At 43.9% G+C, this 20,339-nt stretch overlaps 1 protein-coding gene across 3 annotated transcripts in view; it reads right to left on the minus strand.

The window, feature by feature from the left end:
- Positions 1-20,339, minus strand: part of PTK2B (protein tyrosine kinase 2 beta) — a 322,330-nt gene that overhangs the window by 78,074 nt on the left and 223,917 nt on the right. For all 3 annotated transcript variants that reach the window (XM_030198678.1, XM_030198677.1, XM_030198679.1), the window contains exons 13-16: positions 19,593-19,639; positions 18,470-18,523; positions 13,874-13,971; positions 4,107-4,191 (exon numbers count right to left, since the gene is read on the minus strand). In XM_030198678.1, the coding sequence (XP_030054538.1) occupies positions 4,107-4,191; positions 13,874-13,971; positions 18,470-18,523; positions 19,593-19,639 (284 nt within the window). The remainder of the gene's footprint in view (positions 1-4,106; positions 4,192-13,873; positions 13,972-18,469; positions 18,524-19,592; positions 19,640-20,339) is intronic.

Consider the following 20,339-nt stretch of genomic DNA (forward strand, 5'->3'; position numbering starts at 1 on the left):
TTACCGCCTCAGACTTCTGGAGGAGCCAGCTCTGCGGGATACTCCGGAGGCTGAGGCCGAAAGAAGACGCCGGGGAATTCCTCCGCTCAGGCCCCCTCAGCAGAGCAGCCTGCGGTACCATAGCGGGTTAGTTCCTATTCAGGATTACAGTCCTCCAGCGCTGAGTCCAGTCCGAGGAGGGTTTCAAGCAGAGCCTTCGAACCCTGTTCGAGTGAAGCCGCCAGCTAAGTTTCTGAGTTCAGCCCGAGGGACGGTTCTATGCAGGTCCATGAGGTCCGGCCAAGTGAGACGGCGTACCAAGCCTCTGATTCCAGTCCAAGAAGGGCCGACACCTAGGTCCCTGAATCCAGTCCAGGGGGTGCTTCATACTGAGCCTCCGATTCCAGTTCAGGTAGCGCTCCCAGTCAAGCCTCTGAGTCCAGTCCGAGGGACGCTGCAAATTGAACCTCCGATTCCTGTTCGAGTGGCACAGCTGACCGAGCCTCCTGTCCTCCTTCAAGTGGCAAGCCCTTTGAAACCCCTGAGTCCAGTCCGAGGGATGCTTCTGACGGAGCCTCAGATTCCTATGCAAGTGGCGCTCCAGGTCGAGCCTCCAGTCCTCGTTCAAGTGGCACGCCCTTTGAAGTCTCCGAGTCCAGTCCGAGGGAAGCCTTCGATGGAGTCTCCAAGGCCTATGCAAGTGGCACTCCGGGTCAAGTCTCCAGTTCTTGTCCAAGTGACCCGTCCAGTCCAGCCACTGAGTCCAGTGCGAGGGGGGCTTCTAATCAAGCCTCCGGTGCCAGTCCACAGGGTGGTTCAGGTGGCACCTCCGCTTCCAGTCTGGAGGGTACCTCCAATCAAGCTCCGAAGGCCAGTTCGAGTGGCGCTTCCGCTCGAGCCTCCGATCCCTGTCCAAAGGGTGTGTTCTGTCAAGCCTCAGTTAAAGTCCAGTTCGCGGGGCGCTCCCAGCCAAGCTCCTGAGTCCAGTTTGAGGGGCCCTGCCAGTCAAGCTTCTGATACCAGTCCGGGTCCCGGTCCCGGTTCAGCTCCTGTTCAGTCCGAAGCAATAGCTGAGAGAAGATGTGTTCAACGGCTTGGGGCCCGGAGAAACCCATTTTCTGCATTTCAGCCTGCTAGCATGCTCTGGGGATCCCAGGGCCGTCTCCTCTTGAACCCTGCTCGGCAGACGCTGCCTGAAGCTAATGTTAGAGAGACGTCCCAGTCCGGCCAGAGGGGGGCGCCCAGCCTTGCAGCTGAATCTCCTCCGAGTTCCAGTTCCAGCCAAGATGCTGAGCCTGCTCCGAGTTCCAGTTCCAGCCAAGATGCTGCACCTGCTCCAAGTTCCAGTTCCAGCCAAGATGCTGAGCCTGCTCCGAGTTCCAGTTCCAGCCAAGATGCTGAGCCTGCTCCGAGTTCCAGTTCCAGCCAAGATGCTGAGCCTGCTCCGAGTTCCAGTTCCAGCCAAGATGCTGAGCCTGCTCCGAGTTCCAGTTCCAGCCAAGATGCTGAGCCTGCTCCGAGTTCCAGTTCCAGCCAAGATGCTGAGCCTGCTCCGAGTTCCAGTTCCAGCCAAGATGCTACACCTGCTCCAAGTTCCAGTTCCAGCCAAGATGCTGAGCCTGCTCCGAGTTCCAGTTCCAGCCAAGATGCTGCATCTCAGACTCTAAGCCGGCATAGTGGTTGCCCAAAAAGACTTCCTGGTTTCAAGGGCCACTCCTCTTTTCAAGTTCCAGTTGTGCTTGCTACTGCCAGTCCAGTGATTCATGTTGGTGTGTTGAAGCCCATCAGGAGGTTTCACCACACTTACCCTTGGACACCTGAATCCCCTGTGGGGACCGGGAGGGGGGTCTTGAGGGGGAGGTACTGTCACGACTATGGCCGTGACTACCCTCATACTTACCCTGTTTCAGGGAGTCAGTGGCTGTGCTGGCTTCTGCTTGTCTCTGTCTCTGTCTTAGTTTCTCTCTGGCTCTGTGTGCTGATTGCCCTACTGAACCTCACCTGTGTGGGCTATGCCTCTTCCAAGATGGCTGCCGCCTCTTCGTCTCTGCCAGTATCCAAGATGGCTCCCGCTGTTACTTTCTATGGGATGCCTGCTCTGAGTGTCAAGCCTCTGTTTGGTTGCAAGGTGATTGCTGCACCTGTGGCTCTGGTGTTGATGGGCTTTATTAGTCACCTGAAGACTACAGTCCTGGCCTTTGCATTGCCATTCCCTCCGCAGTGCCTTAGGTCCCGAGGTTAGTGTGCTGTTAGCACCGTTTTGCTTTCCTTGTTATTTGTTCTATGGGTCTCCTACCCTTCTGTGGGTTTTCAGCCCTTCTGTATGTATTTGTTCTATGGGTCTCCTACCCTTCTGTGGGTTTTCAGCCCTTCTGTATTTATTTGTTCTGTGGGTCTCCTACCCTTCTGTGGGTTTTCAGCCCTTCTGTGTTTATCGCTTGTGGGTTTCCAGCCCTTCTGTGTTTATCGCTTGTGGGTTTCCAGCCCTTCTGTGTTTATAGCTCTGTAGGGTTTCAGCCCTTCGGTGTTTATAGCTCTGCAGGGTTTCTGCCCTTCTGTGTTTATTGCTCTTTGGGTTTCCTACCCTTCTGTGTCTAGCTCTGCTAGTTCTCTGTGTTTGTTTCCTGTGTATGACTTGTTAGCTTGGGCACAGCTTTGTTGTTAGCTGGTGTATAGCTTTACTAAGTCTTCTGAGTTTGCTCTGTGTATGTCTCCAGTGTATGACTTGTTAGCTTGGGCACAGCTTTGTTGTTAGCTGGTGTATAGCTTTACTAAGTCTCCTGAGTTTGTTCTGTGTATGTTTCCAGGGCATGACTTGTTAGCTTGGGCACAGCTTTGTTGTTAGCTGGTGTGTAGCTTTACGAAGTCTTCTGAGTTTGCTCTGTGTCTGTTTCCAGTGTTTGACTTGTTAGCTTGGGCACAGCTTTATTGTTAGCTGGTGTATAGCTTTTCTAAGTCTCCTGAGTTTTTGCTCTGTGTATGTTCCTGTGTATGTCTGGTTGCCTGGGTATAGCTTTCCTACTAGCTTGTACAGTTGACTATGTCTTCTTGTGTTTAGCCTGCTGGGTTTCCGTGTGTGTTTCTTTTGCTTCTGGAGCTTCTGCCCTTGTTCTACCTGTTGCCAGTTCTCCTTGATACTGAGGCTCCAGCCGTAGTCTTGTTCCTTGTCCTGACCATTGCTTGTTCTGCCTGCTGCCGGAACACGGACTTTCTCTGCCTTGCCTTCGCCTAGGTGCCAGGGGGCACCCCTGGACCTTCCTTCCTGTTGTTCCTGTAAGTCCTACCGGCTGCCAGAACCTGAGGGCTCAACCCGAGGGGGAGGCAGTCAAGTGTAGGTGAAGTCTAGGTCCAGGATGTTCCAGTTCCGTTCCAGTGTGTTCCAGTCCAGCGGGTTTCACTCCTGTATGTTCCTGTCCAGTGGGGCCACTCCAGTGTGTCCAGTCCAGTGGGCCCCACTCCAGTGCGCACCTGTCCGGTGCGTTCCAGTTCCGAGTGTTCCGGTGTAGAACTCCAGTCCGGAGTTCCGGTCCAGTTTTGTCTCCTCTCTACCTGGAGGGTGATTTTGCCTTAAAGGACTCACAAACCCCGCGCTCCCGGGGAAGAAGCCTGAAGGTATGCAAAGGACCTCGAGAGCGCGTCCCGCATGGGCGGGCACGCGACACTATCCCATGACTTTAATTTTCTCAGAGGAACTTTGTCTAAACCTTTCTGAAAATTTAGATACACTACATTAACTGGCTCACATTTTTCACTCATGCCTTCACAGAAATGACGCAAATTGGTGAGGCAAGACTTCCCTTGACTGAATCCATGCCGACTCAGTCCCATTAAACTATGTTTATCTATGTGTTCCGTAATTTTATTCTTTATAATAGTTTCCCTTCCCTTTCCACTATTTTGCCTGGCACTGACGTCAGACTCACTGGTCTGTAATTTCCCGGATCACCCGTGGAACCCTTTTTAAAAATCAATGTTATATTGGCCATCTTCGAATCTTCAGGTACTATGGACTATTTTAACGACATCGCAGAAAACAAAGTTAGAACCACAATGTGCTAATAAAATAATATATGTTCATTTCTCTTCCACATAAAAGAGCAGTTTGAAAGAAAAAGTCAGGAACATACCAGCTTCACTCATGAACTTTTCCTTGACATCAGGGGCACAGTCCTTCTTGCAGGTCTTCACAGCCACATTGATTCTTTCCCCTTTCTTAAAAGAACAAGATCATCCTGTGAAAACTTTAATTTAGAGCAGTCAACATCTCCTTTCCTGCCCAGTGTGCCAACCCAATGCTTAAGCCCATACTGCCATTAAACTTTCAACAGCTTTCATGCATAACCACCCTCTCAGCATTAAATATTTGCCATTACTGCTCAGTAATACAAAGGGAACAGGGTACTAAGTTAGGCCATTATAAAGCTATCATCTACAGCTTGTTTAATGGCTCTAATTTATACAAGCTTGATATAAAAAAAAAAGCTGAGCTCCTAAATTAATGCCTCTACCTTAGGCTCTTAAGGGCCCTGTTTACTAAGGCGCATTAGCATTTTTAACACGCCTACAATTAGAACATGCATTACCCATGTAGGCGCCTACAGGGATATTGTAGGAGTGTACACAGTTAACGCGCGTACATGGTTAACGCGCGTTAACAGTGTTAACACGACTATAATGCGGCTTAGTAAACAGGGCCTTAAATTTGTGCCTATTTTCAGTTAAACTTAGGCGTCTAAGTTTTAAGCCGCAAATTCATCTTAATTTAGGAGCATAAAAGTCATGTTTCTAAATTTAGTCCTGCCATTCATTTGCCTAGATTTATGAGCTTAATTTATAGTCTAGTGCTTAAAATCAAAACAAAACTTCTAACTTTTTTTTCCGTCCTAAATCTGTCCCTGTTGCCAACCCTTTTTTACGCTCTTAAATTTAGGAGTTCAATGAAATTTTGGGCTGATGTTTAAAAGGGTTGCTATTCAGGGGCACTGAATTTCTCCAGCTAGATTAGGGGCGGTCCGATGACAGAGTCAGGGGAAAGGGGACTTGATATACCGCCTTTCTTAGTTTTTTGCAACTATATTCAAAGCGGTTTACATATATTCAGGTACTTATTTTGTACCAGGGGGCAATGGAGGGTTAAGTGACTTGCCCAGAGTAAAGCCACTGCTTAGCTGTGAAATTTGAGGCCCTATTTACTAAGGCACGTTAGCGTTTTTAACGCGCCTACAATTAGCACACGCGCTAACCATGTAGGCGTCTACATGGTTAACGCATGTACATGGTTAATACGCGTTAAAAAAGCTGTCCTAACTTTATGCACCGAGTTTATTTATTTTTATTTAAAAAATTTGTAGATCACCTATAAACTAGGCGGTTTCCAACTATGAACATACACATTAAAATACCATCAAATTACAAGTACAAACTTAACGTACAAAACTCAATTTTTAAAAAAAAATCTGATTTCTTCAGTATAACACATGACTGCTATAACTGCTTCAAAAATAGGCTGCCACAAATGAACGCGTCTTTAAAGATTTCTTAATCTGTATCAAACTGCCACAATGACGAAGATGGTCAGGTAGTGCATTCCTAAATATCGGCCAGTGCCCAGTTAACTTCTGGGTCAGCGCACAAACCCAAATATTGAATGATGACAGCTGCACATACCCTGGCATTGAGTATCCGGGTTAGTTCAGCCCAAGGCTTGCAAGCCGCTTACCGTCGTAGGTTGAATATCAGCCCCTTTGAGTGTAAATAGTAAATATTCAGGGGTCCTTTTACTAAGACGCATAGGTGCCTATGTGCGCCCAATGCGAGTCAATTTGGAGTTAACGCCTGGCTACCGCATGGCCCTAGCAGTAATTTTGTTTTTACACGCATCTGCTACACGCACTGGAAAATAATTTTTATTTTCTGGCTAATGGCGGAAGCCGGGCGCTAATCGTCATTCTACGTGCGTAAATGATTACCGCACGGTTACCACGAAGTCCTTACGCTAAGTCAAAATGGATTCATGCCAATTTTTATTTTGCTGCACGTCCATTTTCAGCAAAACTTTAAAAAAAAAGACCTTTTTACAGGCGCGCTGAAAAATGGATCTGCGCGCGCCCAAAACACACACCTACACTAGCGCAGCCATTTTTCAGCGCACCTTAGTAGAGGCCAATTTATAAGCATAACTCCCAAAGCTAAGAGCACAAATCATTTGAATATCTGGCCAAGTGGACTAACCTGGCAACACAACTGTAAGTTCATGTTTACATATAAATAAACAGCTTTCATTTGTGGTCCTGCTTCATACTGAAATTTTTTAATCCTAATTTGTAATCACAATTCTCCTAGGACTACAAACAGATCAATTTTAACCTAAACCAGGTCATAAGTTTGCTATAGTCTTTATTAGAGATGGGCCAAATAAAATTTTAACTCACGTTCAGTAATCTTGTCTCTAACATGGGTATTCATGTTTGGGTGGTGTTGATTGGGGAATAGATTACAAAGTCCATAACACAATGAACTGTACTACTAAATTTATGACTGTAGTTGGGGATCATACATTTCCATCTCAACTGATATAGTATCGTATCAGTACTACAGATTGGCTCTAAGTACCGGCAGAAATGCTCTAATCTGCTGTGCAATGAGCTGTTTTGTAATAAATATTCTGCATAGCTAATTGTGCATTTTTCAGAGGCTGCATGGATTAGGCATGACATGCCCACTGATGCAGAATGGCTACAGATCCCCTGGATGATGGAGAACAAGCTGACAGGGAATCAGAAAGTGGTTGGATTTATTTTTCAACCTAAGCAGCAATATGGAATGGAACTGACATGGAACACATTAAAAAGTATCAGGAGCTGGCAATTTCTGGGCTACAATGCTTATACTCTGCCTACAGCCAAACAGTTATAGAAGGCAATAACTTTTTACTTTACATGCGTGTGTCCTGATAAACTTTTGAAAATACACCTCTTTGTGCTTATCTGGGGCTCAGCTGAAAATCATGCATGATCTTATTTTGGCTTTTCAGTCAATTTTAGAAAATATTCTTTTATAAAGTATCGGGAATCTATGTAATGGTAGAAACAGAGTGCATGCTCTCAATCCAGAGTGTGGGTAATTATTCAAGTTACGTGTCCTAAAGCCAACATAAAAATACTAGTCACTTACGACACAATATAACCAAAGACTGTAACGGACATTACCTGACTCTTCTTCCCTCTTTCCTTCTCTAAGTTCCTCCCAAATGTTTCCTACCATACATATACCTCATAACACAATATCACCACAATTTATAATACTGTTCCTACATTTCCTTGTTTTTACTGTATTCTTTACCACGTAAGATACTTTCTTTTACTATGTAAGCCGCACTGGACCTGCTGTATGTGGGGAAGAGCGGGGATACAAATGTAATAAATAAATAAAAATATCACTTTGTATTCATTCATACTATTTATTTGTTCAAACCGTAACCGGCTAACGCCTTTAACGGTTATATGTAAGCCACACTGAGCCTGCAAAAGGTGGGAAAATGTGGGATACAAATGTAAAATTACAGCCAAAAAACAGCGGATAATTTGTATGAAATGTAAGATAGTGAATTAGTAATGGAGAGGACCTCAGACTGGTGATATCTTTAATCAATCAGATTGCATAGATATAATCACCATAATATAATCACTGGTCCTCTACCAACCTCCTCCCTGGGTGTTCACTCATATATGTCTTGCTGTATTGACGGCTAGCTGGGATTTTGCCATAGTTTGGTGTTGCGGGGTGCTCTTCCCCTGATGAAGTCCCAGTTGGCGAAACGGGACCATTGGGGAGGCCCTTGTTTGAGCCGCAACAAGCTAAGTAGCTGTGCTTTGCAATAATGTTTTGCACTATGGATATTTTATATATTACATATATGCACTAGAAGTATTTGAGTTGACACCCAGGGAGGAGGTTGGTAGAGGACCAGTGATTATATTATGGTGATTATATCTATGTAATCTAATTGATTAACGATATCACCGGTCTGAGGTCCTCTCCCTCTCCATTATTAATTCACTATCTTACAATTCATACAAATTATCCGCTGATTTTTGGCTGTAATTTTCTAATTGAGCGGAGTTGTTCCCACTGGTTTGTGTTACCTGGAAGCAAATGTAACAAATAAATAGCAGTAGCAAAGTTAAAAGCAGATTATTATTCAAAGCCAGCAGCGGCAATCATATATACTTATGGGGTACCTAAGGGTTCCATCTTGTCTCCCACCCTCTTTAACATCTGTGTGGCACCCCTCTTGACACTGATTCAGTCTATCGGTTTGACTTCATATGCAGATGATACCCAGATCCTACCAACCTCCAAGACATCTACCATCTTAACTATGGTCTTTCGCATATTACTAGTTGGTTAACTGATAGCAAGTTAAAATTAAAGCCAGATAAATCTAAAGCTCTCCTTTTTACCAGCAGTAGTACCTCTCTATTATCGCCAGTTCTTCTGTGTGGATTTCAAGTGCCCTTAGTGTTGTCCTTGAAAAGTTTGGGCATTATAGACTGCACACTTTCCTTTAGACCACAGATTACCTCACTTGTGCAGTGCTGCTTCTATAAGCTGCATATGATCAGATCAATCTGTTCTCATGATCCAAGTACAACCTCTTGTACTCATCCAGTTAGACTACTGCAACTCCCTATACAAAGGCCTCAGACAAAGAGACCTACACCACCTACAATTAATTCAAAATACCACAACTAGATTAATCACTGGTTCCAAGAAATGTGATCACGTCACACCCCTCCTGAAAGCTGCACATTGGCCACCACTCTCACACAGGATCACCTATAAGATTTCTCATTCTTGTCTTTAAAGTCCAGGCTACAGGTCTTCCATCCTTTCTTTCTCAATCACTGATACACTACAACCCTTCTTGTGCTCTTCGATCATCGCATCAAAATCTTCTTATCCCATCTTTCAAGCAAACCAGATACAATATAACTCTGTGCTCAATTTTTTTCTGTCACTGGCCCTTCCCTCTGGACTACCCTGCCCTCCCAATTACATTTACAAACCTCACTGGCTAAATTTAAATCAAAGCTCAAGACATTTTTATTTGAAGACGCGTATAGTTGACACCTAATTCTTTCCGGAGGGGGCCTGAGGGGCAAGGCAGACATGCTACTTTCCTGTTCTTTTTTTCTCTTTCTATCCTGACATATATTCTAGTTCCCATCCTGTCTCTTTTCTCCATTTTCTTCACTTTACCCATTCTTCTTTATTGATAATTTTGTAAACTGCCCAGATAACCTTGCATGATGTACAATATAGCAAATATACACCTCTTCCCTGGGCTCGTTGATCTCATCACATGGATTCCAGTACCATCTCTATGCTGATGACACCCAGCTTTACCTCTCCACTCCTGACATCACAGTCGAAACCCAGGCCAAAGTTTTGGCCTGCCTTTCCGACATCGCTGCCTGGATGTCCAACCGGCATCTGAAACTGAACATGGCTAAGACTGAGCTCCTTGTCTTTCCACCCAAACCCTCTTCTCCTCTTCCCCCACTTTCCGTCTCTGTTGACAACGCCCTCATCCTCCCCGTCTCTTCAGCCCGCAATCTCGGAGTCATTTTCGACTCCTCCCTCTCCTTCTCTGTCCATATCCAGCAGACAGCTAAGACCTGTCACTTCTTCCTCTATAATATTAGCAAAATTCGCCCATTCCTTTCTGAACAGACCACCCGAACCCTCGTCCACTCGCTCGTTACCTCTCGTCTTGACTATTGCAACCTTCTCCTCGCTGGCCTCCCACTTAGCCACCTATCCCCCCTTCAATCTGTCCCAAACTCCACCGCACGTCTTATCTACCGCGTGAACCGATACTCTCATATCACCCCTCTCCTCAAGTCGCTTCACTGGCTCCCGATCCGCTACCGTATACAATTCAAGCTTCTCCTATTGACCTTCAAGTGCACTCAATCTGCAGCCCCCCATTACCTCTCTACCCTCCTCTCCCTGTATGTTCCCACCCGTAACCTCCGCTCTCAGGACAAATCACTCCTATCTGTACCCTTCTCTACCACCGCTAACTCCAAACTCCGCCCCTTCTGCCTCGCTTCACCTTATGCCTGGAACAGACTTCCTGAGCCCATACGCCGTGCACCCTCCCTGCCCATTTTCAAGTCCTTACTCAAGGCCCATCTCTTCTCCCTTGCTTTTGGCGCCTAACCACCTTCCCCATTCCTGATACCTACACTGACTACATAGCTTATTACCTTTAGATTGTAAGCTCTCTTGAGCAGGGACTGTCCTTCCCCTTGTCTAAACTTGTACAGCGCTCCGTAACCCTGGCAGCGCTATAAAAATGCTAAGTAGTAGTAGTAGTAATAAACTTGGAAACTTAGATGGCATACACATATAAATGCTGGTTTTACAGTGCCACTATTTGCACAACTAATTGCCATAAGAAGCACAGATTTAGTGGTGGCTTGTTATGGGTGTGGTTGTGAATGTGTTAGTCCACAAATATAGCCAAACACACTCAGGTGCAAAGCAATAGTAGAGGATGCTACAAACCATGACCAGCCAAGGGAATATGATAAAAGTCCTTTAATGAAAGCACAAGAGGTTGGGCCTGACACAGTAGCCGCCTGCAACAGGGGTCACAATCAAACTCCTGCAGCTTCTAGAACTGGGGTTAGGGTGAATCACATAGTCAGAATCAGGGAAGCAGATAAAAGCTAATAAAAACTCGCAGCTAATGGAGAAACTTTGAGTTGATCACGTGGTCAGAATCCATTTAGACGCCCAGTCTCCCAGTCTCGTAAGGTCCCCTGGTAAGTTCTCACAATCCTCTTGCAATTTAACAACTTTGAAAACCTTTGTGTCGTCAGAAAATTTAGTTACCTCACTAGTTACTCCCATCTCTAGATCTTTTATAAATATGTTAAAAAGCAGCAGTCCCAGCACAGACCCCTGGGGAACCTCACTATCTACCCTTCTCTATTTAGAATACTGACCATTTAACCCTAATCTCTGTTTTCTATCTTTTAACCAGTTTTTAATCCACAATAGGACACTACCTTCTTTCCCATGACTCACAAATTTCCTCTGGAGTCTTTCATGAGGTACTTTTTCAAATGCTTTTTGAAAATCCAGATACATAATATCAACCGGCTCACCTTTATCCACATGTTTGTTCACTCCTTCAAAGAAATATAATAGATTGGTGAGGCAAGATTTCCCTTCACTAAATCCATGTTGGCTTTGTCTCATTAATCCATGCTTTTGAATATACTCTGTAATTTTGATCTTTATAATAGTCCATTTTGCCCGGCACCAAAATCAGGCCCACCAGTCTATAATTTCCCAGATCTCCTCTGGAAACTCTTAAAAAAAAAATCGGCGTTACATTGGCTACCCTCCAATCTTCCGGTACCACTCGATTTTAAAGATAAATTACATATTACTAACAAAGTTCCAAAAGTTCATTTTTCAATTCTATCAGTACTCTGGAATGAATACCATCCGGTCAAGGAGATTTGCTACTCTTCAGTTTGTCAAATTACCCTATTACATCCTCCAGGTTTATAGAGATTTCATTCAGTTTCTGACTCGTCAGCCTTGAATATCATTTCTGGCACCAGTATCTCTCCCAAATCTTCCTAGGAAAGACTGAAGCAAACAATTAATTTAATCTCTCCACTATAGCTTTGTCTTCCCTGATTGCCCCTTTTACTCCTTGGTCATCTAGCGGTCCAACTTGATTCTTTTGCCGGCTTCTAGCTTGTAATATATCTAAAAAATTTTTTACTGTGTGTTTTTGCCTCCAACACAATCTTTTTTTCAAAGTCCCTCTTTGCCTTCCTTATCAGCGCTTTGCATTTGACTTGACATTCCTTATGCTGTTTCTTATTATTTTCAGTCGGTTCCTTCTTCCATTTTCTGAAGGATTTTCTTTTAGTTCTAATAGCTTCCTTCACCTCATTTTTTAACCATGGCAGCTGGTCTTTCTTCCTCTCATTTTATCATAGCCTCCTTTTTGAAAGTTAAATGTTAACATATTGGATTTCCTGTGTACACTGACTCCAAAGACGATATCACATCTGATCATATTATGATCACTGTTATCAAGCGGCCCCAGCACCATTACCTCCTGCATCAGATCAAGCGCTCCACTAAGGACTACGTCTAGAATTTTTCCTTCTCTTGTTGGCTCCTGTACCAGTTGCTCCATAAAGCAGTCCTTGATTTTGTCAAGGAATTTTACCTCCTTAGAATGCCCTGATGTTACATTTACCCAGTCAATATCGGGTTATTGAAATCACCCCTTATTATTGTGTTGCCCAGTTTGTTAGCCTCCCTAATTTCTGATAACATTTCTACATCCGTCTGTTCATCCTGGCCAGCTGGACGGTAGTATACTCCTATCACTATTCTTTTCCGCTTTGCTTATGGAATTTCCATCCATAGGGATTCCAAGATGTGTTTTATTTCCCGCAGAATTTTCAATCTATTTGATTCAAGGTCCTCCTTAACAAACAATATTACCCCTCCACCACTTCGATCCACCCTATCACTATGATATAATTTGTACCCTGGTATGACAGGACCATGTTTTGGCCAAAAGGCCTGAATCAGAGGTCCAAGAGTCTACAAAATACTCTGGATATGAAGATAGTCTGGTGCCAACGTGGTCTCTCAGGATCACAGCTATTCAGCAAACACACATGTGTTCTTTTTTCTGACTGTGCTTCAGCTTGCTACATTCAGGGGCCATTTTACAAAGGTGCATAAGTGCCTACGCACGTCCAGGGTGCGCCAAATCAGTATTATCACCCAGCTACCGCAGGCCTCGGGCGGTAATTCTGAATTTGGTGCATGCCGAAAACACGTGGTAGAAAATATTTTCTATTTTCTACCACGTGGCGCTTACCCAGCGGTAAACGTCAGTGGATGTGCACTGCATGCCTACCACCTGGCTGGCGGTAAGGTCTCTTAGGCTGAAAATGGACGCATACTGGTTTTTATTTTGCCACATGTCCATTTTCTGGCCTCTTAAAAAAAGGCCCTTTTACCATGACGCTTCAGTGTTCTAATTGTATAGTTCTACAGCAATTTTGGTTTGGGATATAGAACACCATAGCTAGAGTTTTTTTGTAGACTCTTGGATCCCTGATGCAGGCCTTTTGGCCAGAACACGATCTGTGTCAGATCCTGGAATAACTGAATAAAGGACTTTTATGTGTTTACACACCACTGTGTGTGTTTTTTTTTGTTTTCTTTGGATTTGCTTCTCCGCTGTTTGACCTGACCTATCCATAGAGGTGTGATCTTCCTGTCTCTGGCTGCATTCTAAGCAAAGACATAGGGAGGTATAACCTGCAGGGAGCAGCACACAACTCTAGCCACCTTGATGGGAAGACTAGACAGACCATGCCGGTCTTTATCTGCCATCATTTTCTAGGTTTCTATTTCTTAATGGTAAGTATTGGCACTTCTATCTAGAAGACTGAGTGATGCTGATCTTTTTGTAAATCTGTATTTTTATAAAATGCCTGCTCACAATGAACTTTTAGGGAAATTCAGTGACCTGATACTTATTTTACAAAAGGCTCCACATGCAGAGGGCCTTTTGTAAAATAGACTGGAAATTGCAAATATCCTGACTTGGATATTCCAGTTCCAACCTGGACAACTTCAGTAAAATTAGAGCTTTAAATCCAGGCAAATGAACTGTAGGCCTACACTTAGGCCATCTAAGTTCAGCAGAACATTTTTCTAAATTGAATAATGTAATTTAGACAGTGGCATTTTCTGAAAATAGACCCCTACAGCATTCACTGAAGAGCATGTATTTCTTGTTAATCAGTGTGAGAAGAGAATGTATACACACCTGGCTTTTAAACACTCCTTCATAGACCTCTCCAAAGAAACCTTCTCCCAGGATCCGCCCCAGGGTCATATCATCCCGACAGATGCCATAGCGTGGAGCTGTCATGAACAGGGGGAGACATGTTTGGGTAACGAGCATTATGTGTTCTTTTAGTAACTGCACAAAGTGGCACTTTACACCCCAACAATATTAATAGGGAATGCCAAACACGGCATTATTGAGGAGTACCAAATATATTCTCAACTTAATATACAGCACAGACATATTTATTACCACAGTACCACACCATAACAGATGAAGCTTTATGATATATGCATTTCCTTTCATCTGTGCTGTAAACAAATATGGCAACAAGTGTGATTCACCTATGGTGAAGTGAGAAGAACTGAGTTGAAAACCACTGACCAAGAACTACTGGCCAATTCATGGGTTCTTTTGTAAATTAACACCACCGAAGGGTGAGGCAATAAAACTGATCCTTGCAGAGGTCACGTGATGCCATGCTAGTAAGCGGGTGCTGCTGGAGCACGCTCCTGGGCCCAAACCTCAAAGAAGTTATTTTTAGAGGGTATATCAGTGATTGGTACCTGGCCAGCGAAGGATTGCTACCTGTGTCCGTGTTTTGCAAATATTTTTTTTTACTTTATTTATATCATTTTATGATTACATTTACAACATAAATGCAATGGAAATATCAAGACATCAATTAAATATAGAAATAACAAAAGAAGGAAATAGTATTCTCTATAAGCTTCGTCCACTAAGTAATGATCCAAGTACTAGAAAAAAATAAGAATTAAGTAACAAATCTCTATCAATGAAACTTGGAGAGCATTTGACCCTGCTAGCCTACTTATAGCATTTCTCGCTGGGCTGCAACTGAAGGCTTTTCAACACTTTCTTGTAATTGAATAAATTGTGACAGTTTTAAGGGATCAAAGAATACATAATTAATTGCATTTAGAGATATCAAGCATCTACAAGGAAATTTTAATAGGAAAATGGCTCCTACGTTGAGAGTTCTTGTCTTATAAGACAAGAATTCTCTTCTTCTCCTTTGCGTATCCCTAGCCAAGTCAGGAAAAATCTGTATCTTCAAGCCCATAAAACCTCCATTTGCATGACGGAAATAGGTCCGAAAGATATTATTTCGATCTATTTCTAGAGCAAAGGTAACAATTAGGGTAGTTCTTTCAGTCTCAATTTCCAAGGAGGACTCTAGAAATTCAGTCAAATTTAAGTCCGAAGAAAGTTGAGGTTGAACGTCAGGTGTTCTCTTAATTCCTGTTTTGTAGTGGGCCCTAGCAATAGGTGGAAAACCTTCTGCTGGTATTCCCAGAACTTCACCAAAGTACTTTCTCAGCATATCTACGGCGGAAATTAGCGGAGATTTAGGGAAATTTATAAACCTCAAGCTATTCTTACGACTTTGATTTTCAAGAAATTCTAATTTACGAGATTAAATGTCTCTTTCCTTGATTAATGTGGCTGTAGCATTTTGCAACTTAGCAATTTCTCCTTCCAAAGTTGTTACCTTGTCTGAGTTAGCTTGGACTTTTCCAGCAATTACTTGATAGTTTTGCTTCAAATCAGTAACTTCTCCCCTAAGGGAGTTTACATTCTTTTGTAGAACAGTGTGAATACCTTGAATGGCGTCCCAGAGCGTTTCTAACATAATCACAGCAGGTCTTACAGTTCCTCGGGATCCTTCAGGAGTGGTAGTTCGAGCCATAAGGGAAGAAACTCGTTCCTCCGTTGCTAGTTTGGCCGGCGTTGAAGCATCAATGGGCCCTCCCAGATCAGATGGCAGGGGCTGTACAGCACCAATCTCTCCAGCCTTCTGTTCCTCCGTCAGTTTCATCTCACTTCCTGGTCGCTGTGCTCGAGGGTGGGCTAAGCGATACGCCCTCAATGCTATGATCAGCTTCCAATGAGACTGATCTCGTAGTCGCAGATAATTGTTCTCCGAGTGCCTGAACTCTGAAGGACTCCAGTACAGTTTGGCATACAGCGGGATTCACAGCTGGGCTCAGGGAGGTAGGAGCTTTCGCTTTCCCTTTTCTCTTCCCCATGATGTTCTATAGGGGATCTGGCGTCTTTCCTTCCTAGCTGCTCAGGAGCTCTGGCGCTCACACCATCTCAGTCGCCATCTTGGATCTGTCTAATCCTCTTTGCAAATAATTTTTGTCGGTTGGAGAGGATGGCACTGTGAGCGCCGCGATGAGACAAAGAGAAGCCGCGCCTGAGTGAGAGCAAGATGGCTGAGGATGGAGACCCGGGGCACTGTTCAATCAGCTCCGCCTGGGTAGCAGAGATTATGACGGAAGTTAAACAGGCTATTGATGCTTCGTTGGATAAGCGTTTGCACTGTATCACCAGTAAGCTCGACATTGTTGATGGTTGGCTAGAATCCTTAAAGGGAGAATTTACTGCATATTGCCAACGCGTATCGGACTTGGAGGACAGGGTGCAGCAACTTTCTACAGGTAATGAAGAGTTGCATAATAAGGTGCGTACCTTGGAAGACAAACTGGACGACTTTGAAAATAGGTTGCGAAGGGGGAACCTGTGTTTGGTAGGTTTACCTGAAAAGATTGCTGAGTTGGAGCTTCGGGGGTTTATGGAATCCTGGTTGTTTTCAAGTCTGCAGCTACAATCAGAAGCGGAAGTGTTGCATATTGAAAGAGCACATCGATTAGGCCCATGGAGGCCTATAGAGGCGTGCCTTCGAGTTGCTATTTTTAAACTCCTGAACTTTGTACATAAAACAGAAATTTTACGTGCTATTCAGAGCAAAGAGACACTCACGTTTGAAAATAAACCAGTGCTGTGTTTTCAAGGCTTTTCATCTAGAGTCTCTTTGTTGAGGAAAGCTGATGCGCCGATTTGTGGGGAACTGCATTGATCGATGGCATATTCAGTTTGCCCTGTTGTATCCAGCACGTCTCAAGGTATTCACAGAAGGGAAGTTGCAAATTTTTGATGCCAGTTTTGGGCGATGGGCTGTGCAAGGGACGACTCTTTTACAACATGTGCTGGGCAATGGCGGTAAGTTGGGCACAGTTGCAGGCTAAAGGAGTGGCGGAGCCAAGGGATCTGATGGCATACCACCAACTACACCATTACCACAAGTCTTTAGATAGAGGGACTTTTCGTTTAGGCCACCATTTAGAGGAATTTTTTGGGAAGTTCAGGGAATGCAGCCTGTCCGTTTCTTCTCTTTATAAGGAGCTACAGCGGCTGTTAGTTGCTAGACCTCGGATCTTTTGGAGAAATGGAGTCAGGACCTAGGTATGCCTATTTCTCTGTCAGATTTCATGACGCTAATTAAACGTATTCCTGACATTTTTATAAGTGCTGAATTGAGAGAATGTCAATACTGGCACAGGGCTTATTTCACACTGGAGCAGATGTTTAAGATTGGTGGGGTTGGAACACCGGCTTGCCCGAAGTGTAGGCAAGGCCCTAATTCTCTTTTCATGCTTTTTGGGAATGCTCAAAGGTGCAATTATTTTGGGAGGCTATTTTACAGAATGTGGGAGGGCTCTTGGGCTGCTCTTTGCCGATTACGCCTGCGGGTTTGCTTTTAGATAAATATGAAAATTTTTGTGTCACTAACCGCGAGGCCATTCTTTTCATAAGGAAAGCGTCAGTTTTGGGTAAACGAATCATAATGGGGGTATGGATAGGTGAAGCAGTACCGTCTTTTTGGGCATGGAGGAATCGTTTACATGCATTGTTGCTAATGGAACAGAGGGTAGCTCGCGGCTCTCCAAAGCGAAAGAAGTTATTTTTGGCAGTATGGGGTGCATATATTCAATCTCTTCCACATAGAGCAAGAAGTTTGATTTTGAATAGTCTTTGAAATAAATATTCCCTTAGCGTTGGCAGTCGGCTTTTCTGCCTGCTTTTGAATGAAGTGTTCCCCCTGCTACACATGCTGGAATTCACAGGGTGTTTTTTTGGGGGGGTGGGGTTGGGGAGGAAGGTTTGCCTAGTTGGGAGAAGAAAATTGATGAGTTCTAGTTTACTTTTGGCTTAACCATGGTAGTTTACTAGAATATGTGTTTCAGTGTATTCACTGGTTGTTTACTTTTTGTATTTTTGATAATTCATCAATAAAAATTGTTAAAATATATAAAACTGATCCTTGCAGTGGTGTTCCTAGACCGGCTGGCAATCGAGGAGCATCGCTGCTGCGCATCCCCCCCCTTACCTCCTGGGGGTGCTGGGAGCAGTCGCGCGGCTATCAGCTCCACCAGTTCCCTGCCCCGGAACAGGAAGTAACATCAGAGGCAGCACTGAACTGGCAGAGCTGACAGCCGTGCAGCTGCTCCCTGCACCCCCTTGCAACAAGCACCCAGGGTGGACCACCCCCACCGTCCCGCCCTTGGTACACCACTGGCTCCTTGTCCTCTTCATAACCAGCCAGCCTCCCCTGTGACTGAAAAACAATCAACCGTAGTCACCAGTGACCAGCTGTGGAATGAGACTGGTAACTCGATTCATCTGTAGAACAGCCTTTCTGATTCTTGTACAGTACTTTTTAATTTTAAGTATCTTTTTATTAAACCATCAGAGGTACATAGTGCTTACTTGTACATCTGGATCCTAAAGAGTCATCTGGGATTTCAGCATAAATGTCAGAATCTGAAGCAAAACAAAATGGACTGATTTAGAAATAATATCATAAAGCAAAAACCATTCACTGCATGTACATGAGAATCACAAGGAGATCTACTGGCCTGAATATTGTAATGTAGGAATTCCTCTGTATTAGTTATCATGTATCCTAATTCACAGGATTTAGCATTCCCACAGTCTATTTTATGGACCAGAATTTCTTACAAGTTGAACAAATAAGTAGACTTTCAAAACCAGTCACACTGCTATCCTTCTTTCATGAGGCAGGCTAGGTTCCATGGAGAAAGCAAACCCCACAGAGAGATTTCCACAGAATTCTTCTACAGAACATATCCACAGAGAGATGGACATGTTCTGTAGAATTCAATTCTATTCCTAGGTGAGTTTTTTTGTTGTGAACCCCAACACCTCTTAAGTGGCCAAGCACCCCCTGCTTGAACCAGTACTCAAGGGAAACCTCCTTCAAGACATACCCTCAGTACTACTAGTAGGCCGGAAGGAGCTGCAACTGTAGTGACAGCTGCTTCCCCTCCCTAAGCACAAAACAATCACAATGCAGTCAGGTTTTTCCTACATTTAGTCTGTCCTCTTTATATACTCCCCCTCACCCCAGATATCATAGCCAGATAACACATATAACCTTGCCAGCTGGCAGGATCTATCCTCAGAATTGTTCTTTTGGTTGGCATGGTTGCTGCAGTAGCAGCTCTCTTCACCTATCCCTTCACAGACTCAAGAATTTCTCTTCCTCAGCATGCCCAATCCTGATGGACCCTATCGGACAGGAGACTCAAAAATAAGCTTCCAGCACCACAGTGCTAGGGCCTGAGCCCTGAGGCACAAAGTAACGGAACTCCTCTCTGATGAAGTAAGTTTTAAGGTGGGAGTTCAAAAAAAGTCATGGTCCCATAATTCTATACTGCAAATTTTCAATGGGTAAAATGTTAGAAAAGACTAAAATATTGCAACCATGCCCCTGACTTTAGATCCTGAGGTTCATTTTAAGCCTCTGGTCAGATTTTAAAAGCAATAGCAAGATTTTCACACTGGTCTTTCAAAGAAAAATGCAACTTACCTATACTACTCCTTTCAGTGATTCTGGATCTTCGATCTTCTGTTTCCCTATGGTATATGATAAAGATGTGAATATGGTTATATTAATATTTGATTTAATATTATTTTAATAGGGAAGGGATTTGGCTTTAGGTCATGCCTTTCTTCAGTTGCAGCTCAAGGCTAGTTACTTTTAAGTTTACAATCTAAGGAGGTCTTTTACTAAAATTTAGCTTGAGTTATCTGCAGCAGGGCCCATTTTATTCTTCTTGGCCCTGCTGTAGATAACTCGAGCTAAGCTTTAGTAAAAGACCCTCTAAGTTTATACCTCAGACAATGGAGGATTAACTGACTTGCCCAATATCACAAGAAGCCACAGTGGGATTTGAACTCTGGCTTCCCTGCTCACTTCTCTGACCATTAGGCTTCTTATCGGAAGCATTCCCTTCTGAATTAATCTTATAGCCTATCATAGGTACAGATTTGATATCATGTACAGAAATGATAAGAATAATACACAGAACCGGACAAAATAGAGGTAATTCTGTAACTGACATCTCCTTTTAGATGATTCTATTCTATGATGGTATCTAGGTGCCCAGATTCCATTATAGAATACTACCGGAATTCGGTATTGAAATGCCCAAAATCTAGACGCCGATAATAATACCAGCCACAGACCTGATGCCTAAATGCAGCAAGGGCACATGTAACTTACAGTGTTCTGTAAGCAGTCCACATATGAGGCAGCCCCACTTATGCCTTGCAC

This window comes from Microcaecilia unicolor, chromosome 3 (genome assembly GCF_901765095.1).
Source record: "Microcaecilia unicolor chromosome 3, aMicUni1.1, whole genome shotgun sequence".
NCBI lineage: Eukaryota > Metazoa > Chordata > Amphibia > Gymnophiona > Siphonopidae > Microcaecilia > Microcaecilia unicolor.